Source organism: Lolium rigidum, chromosome 3 (genome assembly GCF_022539505.1).
Source record: "Lolium rigidum isolate FL_2022 chromosome 3, APGP_CSIRO_Lrig_0.1, whole genome shotgun sequence".
NCBI classification, from domain to species: Eukaryota; Viridiplantae; Streptophyta; class Magnoliopsida; order Poales; family Poaceae; genus Lolium; species Lolium rigidum.
In genome coordinates, this window is record NC_061510.1 from 367,182,227 (window position 1) to 367,194,072 (window position 11,846).

The following is an 11,846-nucleotide window of genomic DNA, read 5'->3' on the forward strand; positions in this document are numbered from 1 at the left end:
GATCTTCTTTTGTGGTTAAATTTTGAAAAAAATATATACGCTCTGAACGGATAGAGTAGTTATTAAACCTGCCATAAGTATTTTGGCTAAATATTCTTTGAGTGGGAAATAACATGTATAGGGATTTTGTAGACTTTGAAGCTTCGAGATTACGACCTTCGGATACAGGCATTATTGTATTCAGAAAAAAGAACCTTCTTAGCATAGCACATGACATTTTGTAGTGTCCGAACAAAGAAAATGCATAGTGGCGCAAGATTCGGCATTATAACTAGAAAAAGAAAACTGAAATGAAAGGAGCTGGATTCGAGCATCAATTGGCTGTCATTCCTAACACGCGTACGGCGCTGCTGCAATGGAACTTATCACAAGCTTTAGCATCAAATGGAGCGATTTAACAATTGGCGTCATTACTACCAGCCTCTAGTACAACTGCATCCATTCTTTTGCTTGGTCTTTCTATCAGTAGTACATTCATAAATGAAAGTGTTTTTTCAAAAAAATCTACTGAGTAGTAGTAGCAAAAATTGGATTAAATCAAATCCTACCTCTCCAGTCTCCAATCTGTATCAGCTGTTATATTATTTTCAAATCCTTTTGAAATTAATGCACACACTATTTTTGCTAAAAATACATATTTTGCCTAAAAATTCTAATTGCATTTTTCTTTCTTTCTTTCTCTTATCCAAAAAGGAAACTAGCATGCTTTTCTGTCGAGATTACGTATTTCTTCGGATTATTACGCCGCCCGAAACGATGGAGTCGACAGCCCGCATCGTGGAATCCAATACGCGTCCACGCTTTCCGAAAAGCTCCCCGCTATATATATAAACCAAACGAATTTATCCGGCCCACCGTGGTCCGCGTCCATCCCAACCCAAAACGCGCTATTCCAATTCCCACCGATCTATCTGTTCTGATACCGCGTGCGTGAGCCGACCCAGCCCACCGATCCGGCCCGGTCGCCGGCGATGGAGGCGGCGGGGAACGGCCGGAGGGCCGCGGCGCTGGGCGGCCTGGCCGTGCTCCCAGACGAGCTGCTCTGCGCCGTCGTCGACCTCCTGGAGCCCACCGACATCGGCCGCCTCGCATGCGTCAGCAGGTCGCCGCTGCTCTCTCTGTCTCTCTCCTTTTGTACTTCGCTCATTCTCTTCTGATTTGGTTGTTAGCTAAGAATGTGGAGTTGTGATTCTGATGGTGATCACCCAACTCTAGTGGACTAGCTAGCCATGCTTCTTTGATTCCGAACTCTGTTTGATTAAACTCTGTCTTGTGAGCCGAATGGCACAAACTGTATGCAAATGATGATATGTGCTACCGGTGATAGAAAAAAGAAAGATCATCCACTGCCGGAAGCAAAATATGTTAGCTAGATTTTTCTAAAATGACTCAAGGATTCAATTCAATATACAAAAACGAGACCCAGCTTTCGCGACTCAGCAATAACCAAATGTCCCAAAGGCAATTTTCCTGAGAAGGTTGCTGAAAATTGCCTTTGGGACATTTAGTTATGCCGAGTCGCGAAAACTACCAGTGTTCAGTTTCATGTAGCCATGTTGGTACACCCTCTTTTCCTAATATGTTCCTTTTATTAACTGAAGTCAAATTTTGCCTTAATTTACTAACCAAGCTCAAAAGAGTTGCCCACCTAACCAGCCAAACCGGTATCTGATCCATTGGTCATGTTTGTTACTACTCAAGAAATATTACACTGCTCCATTGTGTATCTATAACTAAGCCAGGCTTTGGCCATGTATTAGGGTGGATAGATTTTTTCTCTTTTTGTGTCTTTGGTCTTGACTCTTTAAGCATAATAGAATGATACTCATAGTAGATATAGTTCGTTTCAGAGGATTCAAAGAAGGGAAATGTGAAGTTACTATCTGTCTTATCAGAGTATTGTTTCCATTCTGATATAGATGCTAGCAAGTTGTTTTGTTCGCAATTGTTTTCTTTTCCTGGGCAACAACCCACCACAAGCTTATACTAAGTGCCTATTGGTATTAGCCATAGAAATAAAGAATAACTGTACAGCTAATAAAGACAAGGATCATGCAGCATTAACTTCTTCCACGCTGTGTGTGCTCAGCGCAAGAGCATCATTTTTTCGTACTGGACGAGTATAAAGTCATTCACCCTCCAGCCCTGTAAAAGCTGTCTTCATACACAAAGATAGAGTCAAATTCTTGAAACTTTGACCACCAACAATCTTGACAAACATGAAACCGAGTGTCGCTCGGTTGGTGCGGGCGCGCCAGCTCCAACCTGACCACCAGGCTTCACGTACCATGTTTACGGGAAATAAATTTCCGCGCCGTGTAATGATAGACATGGGTGGATCCAACATGTTGTCAAAGGGGACAGCTGCCCCCACTCAAGTGCTTATTCTCCTTGTAATAGCACTCTTAAAGAGTGATTTTCCCCCGCTTAAACCAGAAAACACAATTTTGCCCCCTCTCAATTTCAATCCTTGGTCCGCCCCTGATGGTTCTTCTTTCAGAACAATGCTTCCAGGTGCTAGTGTATGGTTGGTCGAGCTTTTTGTGTTCGAGAAATAATATATTTTCACAAACATTCAGATCAGATACTTGAAAATCATACGTGTGATTTTTTTTCTTGTAAAATATTTTTGGATTTATAAATGTATTTTAAGGAAATTAATGGTCAAGTTGTATTTTGAAGATTGTGCCAGCGCCCAAAATGACAGCATTTGAGGACCAGAGGGATTAGTTCCTAACATTTAACATTCTCAGTTTATCACTACCTAGAGATGATGAACTTATAACATCCGCCATGGTTTCCACTTTCCACCTCAAATGGTGGTAGGATCAGGCAGTATTCTAACGTTTGATATTTTGCAGTGTCATGTACATACTTTGCAATGAGGAGCCTCTCTGGATGAGTAAATATCTTTCAGTTGGTGGTCATCTTGAGTATAAAGGGTCTTGGAAGAAAACAACTTTGTCTAGGTATATGACCACTCTATCTTGTCATATTACATTTTATATTTTAAAAATAGTTCTAACTAATTAATTATTAATATATTGCCATCGAAAAGATTGGACACTGATTGTTTCATTTTCAGGCTTAGTCTTTGCTCTGAAAATAGTGAGAATGAGCACAAGGCTCGTCATTTTGATGGTAAGATACATCAAGCTTTGTTGCGTTTGTTTATTTTATCTTCCTGTAATACTTATTTTCATGCAGGGTTCAATTCCTTGTACTTATACAGGAGATGGTATAGATGTTTTACTACTTTGAGTAGTTATTCCTTTGACACTGGACATGTGGAAAGGAAAGATGACCTTTCTTTGGATCAATTCCGTTCTCAGTACGATGGAAATTGCCCAGTAAGCATTGAGTTAGCTTTACAACATGTGGGTATCTTACATAGTTGTTTTCAATGATTTTTTTCTGAAATCTTATTATTTGTAAACTAGGTTGTGCTTGGTAAGCTGGTTGAAACCTGGCCAGCAAGGACTAAATGGACAATGCAGCAGCTGGTGCATGATTACGGTGACGTTACATTTAGAATATCACAAAGAAGCCCTCAGAAGATAATAATGAAACTAAAAGACTATGTTTCTTACATGGAACTTCAGCATGACGAAGATCCTCTTTACATATTTGATGATAAGGTAACTATAACCTCCTTTCATTTGCTACAAAATTTATGCAAAGGAAAAGAAACTTAGTTTAGAAATTGTTACAGTTTGGAGAATCAACACCAGCACTATTGGAAGATTACAGAGTCCCTCATTTATTTCAAGAAGATCTTTTTGATGTCTTGGACTATGAACAACGGCCAGCTTTCAGATGGCTTATTATTGGACCAGAAAGATCAGGTGCCTCTTGGCATGTTGATCCAGGATTGACCAGCGCGTGGAATACTCTTCTTTGTGGCCGGAAAAGGTTAGATTCACGTGTGTTCTATATATTATGCATAGGTGTATAGTGTGTGCACCCAAACTGTGGTACTTATCATGTAGTTCCAAATTTGGAAGCTAGTAGCAGTTAAATGAACATGCACAGAACTGGTGCAATTTCTCTCTTCAATGTCATAGCAGTGCTTTCTCTTTAGAGGCATCTTGTGGTTCATGTTTTGTGCGTTGCTTATTTTAAAATCTGCTGTGACGGAACAGCTGCGGAAAAAAAATCAGACAGCTTGGTGAATCAAATTAAAAGTATCCAAATTTAGTAGAATGGCCCTAGTACGTGTATTTGGGAGTGAGGGAGAATATTGTGCTGGAATATTACCCATATTGATAGATGTTGAAGAGAAACATGAGATAACTGAGGGCATAAGAGAGATGTGATTCTACTCAGCGCACGCCTTATATCTTAAACTGAAACTGGAAAAAAAAACGTAGGCCTCTATTTTAAAATTTGTGCGAGGATATGTGGTCCAACCTCATCTTGTACTGGTTTTGCACCGTTAAGGCTGATTATCCCATGCTCTAAAATGCTGAAAATTTGGAATGGGCAAGAATTTGTGTTTTCACTAATAATGTCCACCTTATTTTATAGATGGGCTTTGTACCCACCAGGAAGAGTGCCTGGTGGTGTCACAGTACATGTAAGTGATGAAGATGGTGATGTTGACATCGACACTCCAACATCTTTGCAGGTAAGACACTTACTACTTTTTTTTCGAACTTTAGCCCATATCAGTATATCACTTTAACATTATTTTGATCATTTGCAGTGGTGGCTTGATATCTATCCTCATCTTGCTGAACATGAGAAGCCACTGGAATGTACACAATTACCAGGAGAGACCATATATGTTCCAAGTGGATGGTGGCATTGTGTTTTGAACCTTGAGACGACAGTTGCAGTTACACAAAACTTTGTCAATCAATCAAATTTTGAGCATGTATGTCTGGACATGGCACCTGGTCACTGTCACAAAGGAGTTTGTCGTGCTGGCTTACTTGCTGTTCCAGGAAAATTTATTAGAGATGCTGAGAATCATCCACCTGGGACAATGAGTAGATGGAACCACAGTGACATGACCCGGACAGAAAAAAGACTGAAAGGTTCAGGGCCTGTTAGAGCTTCAAACTGTGTAAATCAGTGTTCTTCATTTGAGTTCTCAGACGTCCATGAAAGTTTGGAGGACCAAGTTTTCTCGTATGATATAGGTTTCTTATCCCAGTTTCTTGAGAAAGAAAAAGATCACTATACTTCTGTCTGGAGTCCTACTAATCCAATTGGGCAGAGAGAAGCAAGAGAATGGTTGCGAAGGCTATGGGTTCTTAAACCTGAGCTGAGAGGACTAATATGGAAGGTGAGCTTGTTCCATGATTTACATAAAATTTTGTTCCGTCAATCTTAATACGAAATTACCATGTTACTTTATGTTATCTATTTCTGGAGAATGCTCTGTTCCTTGTTCTAATATATATGTTTATTCTTGTAGGGTGCATGCCTAGCAATAAATGTGGACAAATGGTATGCATGCTTAGAAGAAATAAGTGCATGCCATAGTTTACCACCACCGTCAGAGGATGAGAAGCTTCCTGTTGGCACAGGTAGCAACCCAGTAAGTATGCACTTCCTTTTAATGAATGTCGCAGAGTAAAAAGATGTCAATAAACAATTCTGGCATGTTAGCTTGGTAGTTCCTAAGTTCATAAACAACAATGAAAGGAATATTTATCATATTGTGTAACTGTGTTGGTCCCAAGTACTTCACATGTTAGGGATATCATATCACTTGCAGAAACTGATTCGTATAGAATATACTGCTTTACTTGTGACTGCATCTGTGACTTAGCCTGGCAAGGTTCTGACATCAGAAGATCTGTAAATGTTGCATAGTTGCTCACTGCTATACGCCAGCACCAAGATTAAACAGATTTCATATTCTAAGATTATATTTTGAATTTTATTAAGATGCCAGATAATGTCAAATTGTGATATACATTCGTTGGTTTGTGGTATGTATATATAACCTGCATAACGAATTTGCAGGTTTTCATTGTCTCTGACAATGTGATTAAAATTTATGCCGAAGGAGGGTTGGGTTATTCTGCCCATGGTTTAGGCACAGAGGTATTGCATTGCCTTCTGGTATTGACCACTTTCCTGAATGCGATGCTTGTAATATTGATCAATTTCTTGATGCAGCTAGAGTTTTATGAGCTTCTGCGAAAAGTTGACTCACCTTTGATCAACCACATACCTGAGATCATAGCAAGTGGATTTCTTGTGTACGAGGATGGCGTCTACAGGACAGTCCCATGGGATGGAAAAGGAATGCCAGATGTTTTGGCTAAATACTATCCCCTGGAGCTCTCTTTTGCAAACAACTGTTTTCCTCTTGGGTTATGGAGCAAGCAACAGTTTGGAATGGATAGTTCCACTGATGTTTCAAACAAACCTATTTGGCCTTACATGGTTACCAGAAAATGCAGAGGGGATATCTTTGCTCATGTGTAAGCTTTCTTCATTTCGCAAATGCAAAATGACGATAACTGATTAATTAGTTAATTATGTAAATATGTTCTCACTTTGTTCTTTGTTTTTTAGACGTGATACATTGTCCAAGACTGACATTTTCAATCTTGCATCATCCTTGGGAGTTCAAATGCGAAATATCCATTTATTGCCCCTTCCATGTGTGGAATCATTACCCGAATCTGAGGACAATAATGTGAAAAACAGTGTTCCACGTGAATGGAAACAAGAGATTTCTACTCTAGATAGAAGAAAGAACAATATAAAGAAGCACCTAGCTAACTGGTAAGTGAAATTTTTGTAAATCAGGTTTGTTCAGCATAGTTTCTATGAGTTGTACTAAAACATGACATTTTCTTCGCTCTGATTTTTATTTTATCGTGAACATGTGTGTTTATGCTTCAATCATTGAGGACCTACAAGTCAACTTTGTATTTTCCAAAGAATCGCTATGTGGTGAATAAGAAGAATATGTATTAAGAAAAGTCCACTGCAGCTGAAAATTCTGTATTTCATGTGCTTTGAGTAGAACCATGGTATACAGGCATTCAATAAATAAACATTCCATTATTTATGCTTTTAACACTTCAACATCCACAAAATTTAAATTGCAACTGACTATGCATTGATTTGGTATTGACCTCTTTTTAGGCTGATATGCTACGAGTCTACCAGAACATTATCCCATTCCATACACTATCTGATACCTCAACATTGTTTACATATTTGTGAAGGGGGGGCACCGTCCCAACAATTCTAATTGAGAAGGCTGAAGATTATCTCCCTCCTGATATGACCTCCCTAATCAAGTTTGTAAAGGTAACTTTTCAATTTCTTCTTCTTTATATGCATCCTGTGTGGAACTTTGTGTTTAATCATCTGATTGAACAATCAGGATGTTGATGGTGAACCGGTGTACACATCACCTTCTTGGATACATTCAGATATTATGGACGATAACATTCTTACTGAGAGGACCCCGAAAATGGGTTCCTTCACTGATGCCAAAAGCACTGGTGACAGAGAGCTGGAGGAGAATGCAATCCATATCATTGATTTCAGTGATCTGACCATTGGTAAGCAGCCAATTTACTTTCTTTTCTTGAAACCTGTCATTGATTAAGTCTGATGTGAATATTTAGAATTAGTTTGTGTGATGTATCACTGCCATCTGAATCTGAAGATGGGATAACTATCTGTAAGAGATGCTTAAGTTGAGCTGCTCAGGTCTACGAGTTTGCAATCTTGAAAGTTCCCGTTGGATTGTAAATAATTGTTTGAGAACTAATGCTTTATGTCTTAACAGGGGATCCTTTATTCGACTTAATTCCGCTGCACCTGGACGTTTTTCGTGGTGATATTGATCTTCTCAGGGAGTACCTACGAAGCTATCAGCTTCCTTTCCTGAGAGGGATATCAAATGCTGATATTTCAAAGTCAGTGCAAAATTCGAAGTTCAGCAAGGCATCATATCGCGCAATGTAAGTGCACTTGCTTGTTTTAGAAATCAAAGTAATTCACATTGGCCATGTTTTATCCTTTTCTCTGCATTTTATCTTATACTAATCTAGATAAGCCTTTCTAGTTGAGTTTGGAACTGTTACCAAAAGTCTCTTGCTCGATCCTCTCTGGGATAGTTCTATAAAGAACCTAAAAATTGAAGCATCTATCCATTCATATATAATGAATGTTTGCCGCAAGTTGCAAAACGTAAATAGCCATTGATTATCATTATAAATGCCACATGCCATGCATCCATGCAGTTCTAGCATTTGCAATACCAGTATCTTCATTAAACAGTGCCTGACAGGTTAAAGTATGCTCAAATCACATCTGTTGTTTGGGGAGATAAGCCTGGGCAATATAAATCATCAAATATTGAGTCAGTTTACTATAGTCCCAAACAGTGTTAATCTGCGAGTGATTACTGTGACCCACTAGGATTAAACCTTAGCCAAACCTTGACGATGTTATAGCTCATGGTAAGTCACATTTTAAAAACTGAGGGGTGTTCCTTCTCTTAATGCCGACATCAGTGTAGGATTATTATCACAACCAGCAGCCAACGTGTTCTTCATCTGCTCTACAACAGAGTTTGCCGAATCAAAGATAACTGCTGAACCAGTTCCCTACAAGTTCTTCCTGCATTTGCAATACCTATGCTTAGCGATACTTGAACACTTTTCATCCTTGTTGATTTGTCACTTAGCAAGGGAAAAACATGTCTGATTTGCGCTGCTTACAGGTGCTATTGCATACTACACGACGACAACGTCTTGGCAGCTATATTTGGCCTGTGGAAGGAGCTGAGGACCGCAACATCGTGGGAGGATGTTGAGCACTTGGTCTGGGATGAGCTGAACCGATACCAGCAATTGCCACCTACACTCTCGTGCTGACTGGCCACAACTACCACAGCACGTTTTAAAGACTCGATTCCTTAAGTCCAACAAATTCCCCAGCTTCGCTGAAGAGCAAAAGATAATAAAGTTAAAACTTTTGTTTGTTTTCGTTCCTGGCAGCTACCCTGGTGTGTAGCAGCATTCTTGTTCAGTGGGTCATGAAGCGTGCAATTTTACCGAAAAGCGCAATATGGTGCATATTTTTGCAATAACTCCCACGGAAATATATGGCTTTTGTGTCAGTTTTGATGCTCCGTTGATGGGATAGGTAGTTTTGATAAAAAAAATCCACGCTGCAATTACGTGTGGTTAATTTGAAAACAAAAGAGTTCACATTAAGCACTATTGCTCTGGTTGAATTTTAGCTTTATTTGGTTATCAAAACGTTCCACCATCGCTAGCTCAACAGGAAGGTGACAGAGGTCAACAGCAACACCCCAAATTGAGGATAGAAAAAACATTTGAACCAAACCTAACGTAGATGAGCTGCTCAGTGTGAGATGCTACGAGTGGCCGATCTATCTTGCTCAGCGATAGAACTTCGATTCCACGCAATAACTTATTCTGTACACTTCTTTTTATAGAGTAAGCCCACATCGTGTAGAAGACTAAAGAAATTGTTAGGCTAGAGAGTGGTTGGTAGGCTGCACCGATTTTGATCTTTCCTGTGGCCTGTTGTTGTTTCGCTGCATGCACTGCATTTTCTTCCATGAGAGCAGGACTGGGAACTCGGTGTTTGGTTGCATGCATGAGTGTTAGTGATGCAATGTTTGTGTGTTTGGCTGTGTGCGTAGTTCTTGCATCTTCTCTACTAGGTAGACTAGTTCTTGCATCTTCTCTACTAGGTGGACTTACCTCGTACGCCACCACACTTGCAAATAACTTTAAATACCACGTTGTTTATGAGTTGAGACAAAAACGTGCAACATGCAGAGTTGTGGTGAGCCTGTTTGATAAAACTAGTGGTCAAATAAAATTTGGAACGATGGACTGTGTGCATGAATTTGATAAAATTGGTCTAAAATGGTACAAACATGAACACCAAATTGAAGGTTGCAGTTACCAAATTTTAAAATCGAATACCTTTTTAGTGTAGACTTCATCACAAAGTGGATGGAAAGACAAAAAGGTTAACTACAAGAGTAAGGTACAAAGAGACACTACGAAGACACTACAAAGGAAAACTACAAAAGAATCATGAAACACTATAATTGGTACAATGAGCCTTGAAATTGAACAACATAAGAGTTGTGTCAAATGACGATACAAGGATAGTGGTCAAAGGAATTTTGAAAACATGGATTATGCGCGATATAATTGAAATAATAGATTAGAAACTTAAAATATAAACTTAAAATTAAAAATTAGCAGTTAACGAAACGTAAATCCTGTCACGGAAATGGTAGTGGAAGTGCATTTTTTTCGTGTAACCCTTAGCTTGACGAGGTGGAATAGATCAAAGAGTGCAGCACTGGGTTGGGTCTACCAACCAGCCCCCCCTAGGAAATCTCTCTTGCCAATGCCCTGCATTAGGCTGTCCTTCCATCATATAAATCCTCCAAATTAGTTCCACTAAGCCATCTCTGTTGCCAATACCCAGACGGTGATCTTTTAAATATTGTTCTGAAGGAGGGTTCATCCTTCACATGGCAGAGTATAATGTCTGAGCTGAAAACTTTCAACGTGGATGTATCTGGAGAGTAGGGGATGGATCAACCATCAATGTATGGACGATCAGTGGGTACCATCCAACCCAAACCGTCAGGATATGTCACCAAGAGAAAATTGTCTACTCTCTACTATCCAGGAATTCATAAATCTTGTGACAGGGTTTTGGATGAAGAATTGCTGCGAGAGAACCTATGTCCGATTGATGTGGAGAGGATCCTACAAATTCCCCTTCCAAATCACGGTCAGCCTGACTTCATCGCTTGGCATCTTAACAAGTTAGGATGTTTTTCTGTTAAATCGGCTTACCATGAAGAATGGAGAGCAATGTATAGTCGAAGACTAGAAAGGGGTGACGTACAAACAGAGCATCACCACATGAGGTTTGGAAGAAGATCTGGAATGCTAAAGTACCAAGAAAAAATCAGATTTTTAACTGGCAGCATTATTCCTTGTCATTGCTAACAAACACATAAATAATGTTGTTAAGTGCCCAAGTATGTAATGTTGATCCTGAGGATTCGAAGCATATGCTTTTTCGTTGTGATAAGGCAGTGGAAGTATGGAGACAGCTAGGGCTTCAAGAATTAATTCGGAAGGCCTTAGGAGTTGACTTTGTTGGGTGACTGTTTTGAAAGAGATTCTTTGTTCTAAAATCATGTTGAAAGTATGATGGTCTCATGCGGGTAATGAAGCAACGCCAACTCCACGAAGAGCAGTAATGAGTATTAAGCACAATCGTGGAACGGGAGCAACAAGATCGATCATCTGAGATTCGGGGGGGACTTCATTGCAGCTTCATGTGAGTATAATGAGCATGCAATTGATGCTTCTTAAAAACAATGGAGGCCATTGCTTCACTTGCTGGGTTACAACTAACTGAAGCGATTGGAGCAAGATCAATGATGGTAGAATCAGATTCTATGAAAGTAGTAGAAGCAGTGGCGAAGGACGAAAAAAATTTAAGGTAGGGCGAACCTTGAATGATGCAAATATCAAAATAGTCCTAAAAATAGTAATGATACGTTAATATAATAAAAATAAAAACATATTTGATTATAAGTAGAACCTAAAAAACATACCAATAATGTTAACTCAACGGCAAAGCTTTACATCTTTTTAAAAAATATAAGTAATTCGAACAATCAAGATGTTTGATTATCCCTCATCCGCGCAACTCGGTTTTGATTATATTTTTTGCTGGAAATTCCTTACAATTTTTTATGTCACCACAGGTAAACCCAATATCATCTTAATGGGGTAATAATGTGGTCAGAGAAAGTATGACATGCATTTCAAATATCTGAAAATCTT

The 11,846-nt window shown here is 39.2% G+C and overlaps 1 protein-coding gene across 1 annotated transcript; it reads left to right on the top strand.

Annotated features, from left to right (window-relative positions):
* Window positions 1-971: 971 nt before the first annotated feature.
* LOC124704246 (F-box protein At1g78280-like) lies at window positions 972-9,106 on the top strand. The gene is made up of 16 exons (XM_047236492.1): window positions 972-1,102; window positions 2,862-2,969; window positions 3,086-3,141; window positions 3,208-3,350; window positions 3,441-3,638; window positions 3,713-3,912; window positions 4,528-4,627; window positions 4,706-5,290; window positions 5,423-5,545; window positions 5,977-6,057; window positions 6,133-6,440; window positions 6,535-6,747; window positions 7,197-7,281; window positions 7,358-7,538; window positions 7,769-7,943; window positions 8,708-9,106. The coding sequence occupies exons 1-16, from the start codon at window positions 972-974 to the stop codon at window positions 8,859-8,861; spliced, it is 2,841 nt and encodes a 946-aa protein (XP_047092448.1). The 3' UTR covers window positions 8,862-9,106.
* Window positions 9,107-11,846: the final 2,740 nt, after the last annotated feature.

What these genes read in the sequence shown, in the direction of transcription:
- LOC124704246 (XM_047236492.1), top strand. Translation starts at nt 972, where the DNA reads ATGGAGGCGGCGGGGAACGGCCGGAGGGCCGCGGCGCTGGGCGGCCTG. An exon ending in GGGGATATCTTTGCTCATGT is followed by an intron (nt 6,441 to 6,534) that starts GTAAGCTTTCTT and finishes TTTGTTTTTTAG; the next exon opens with ACGTGATACATTGTCCAAGA. An exon ending in CCCTAATCAAGTTTGTAAAG is followed by an intron (nt 7,282 to 7,357) that starts GTAACTTTTCAA and finishes TTGAACAATCAG; the next exon opens with GATGTTGATGGTGAACCGGT.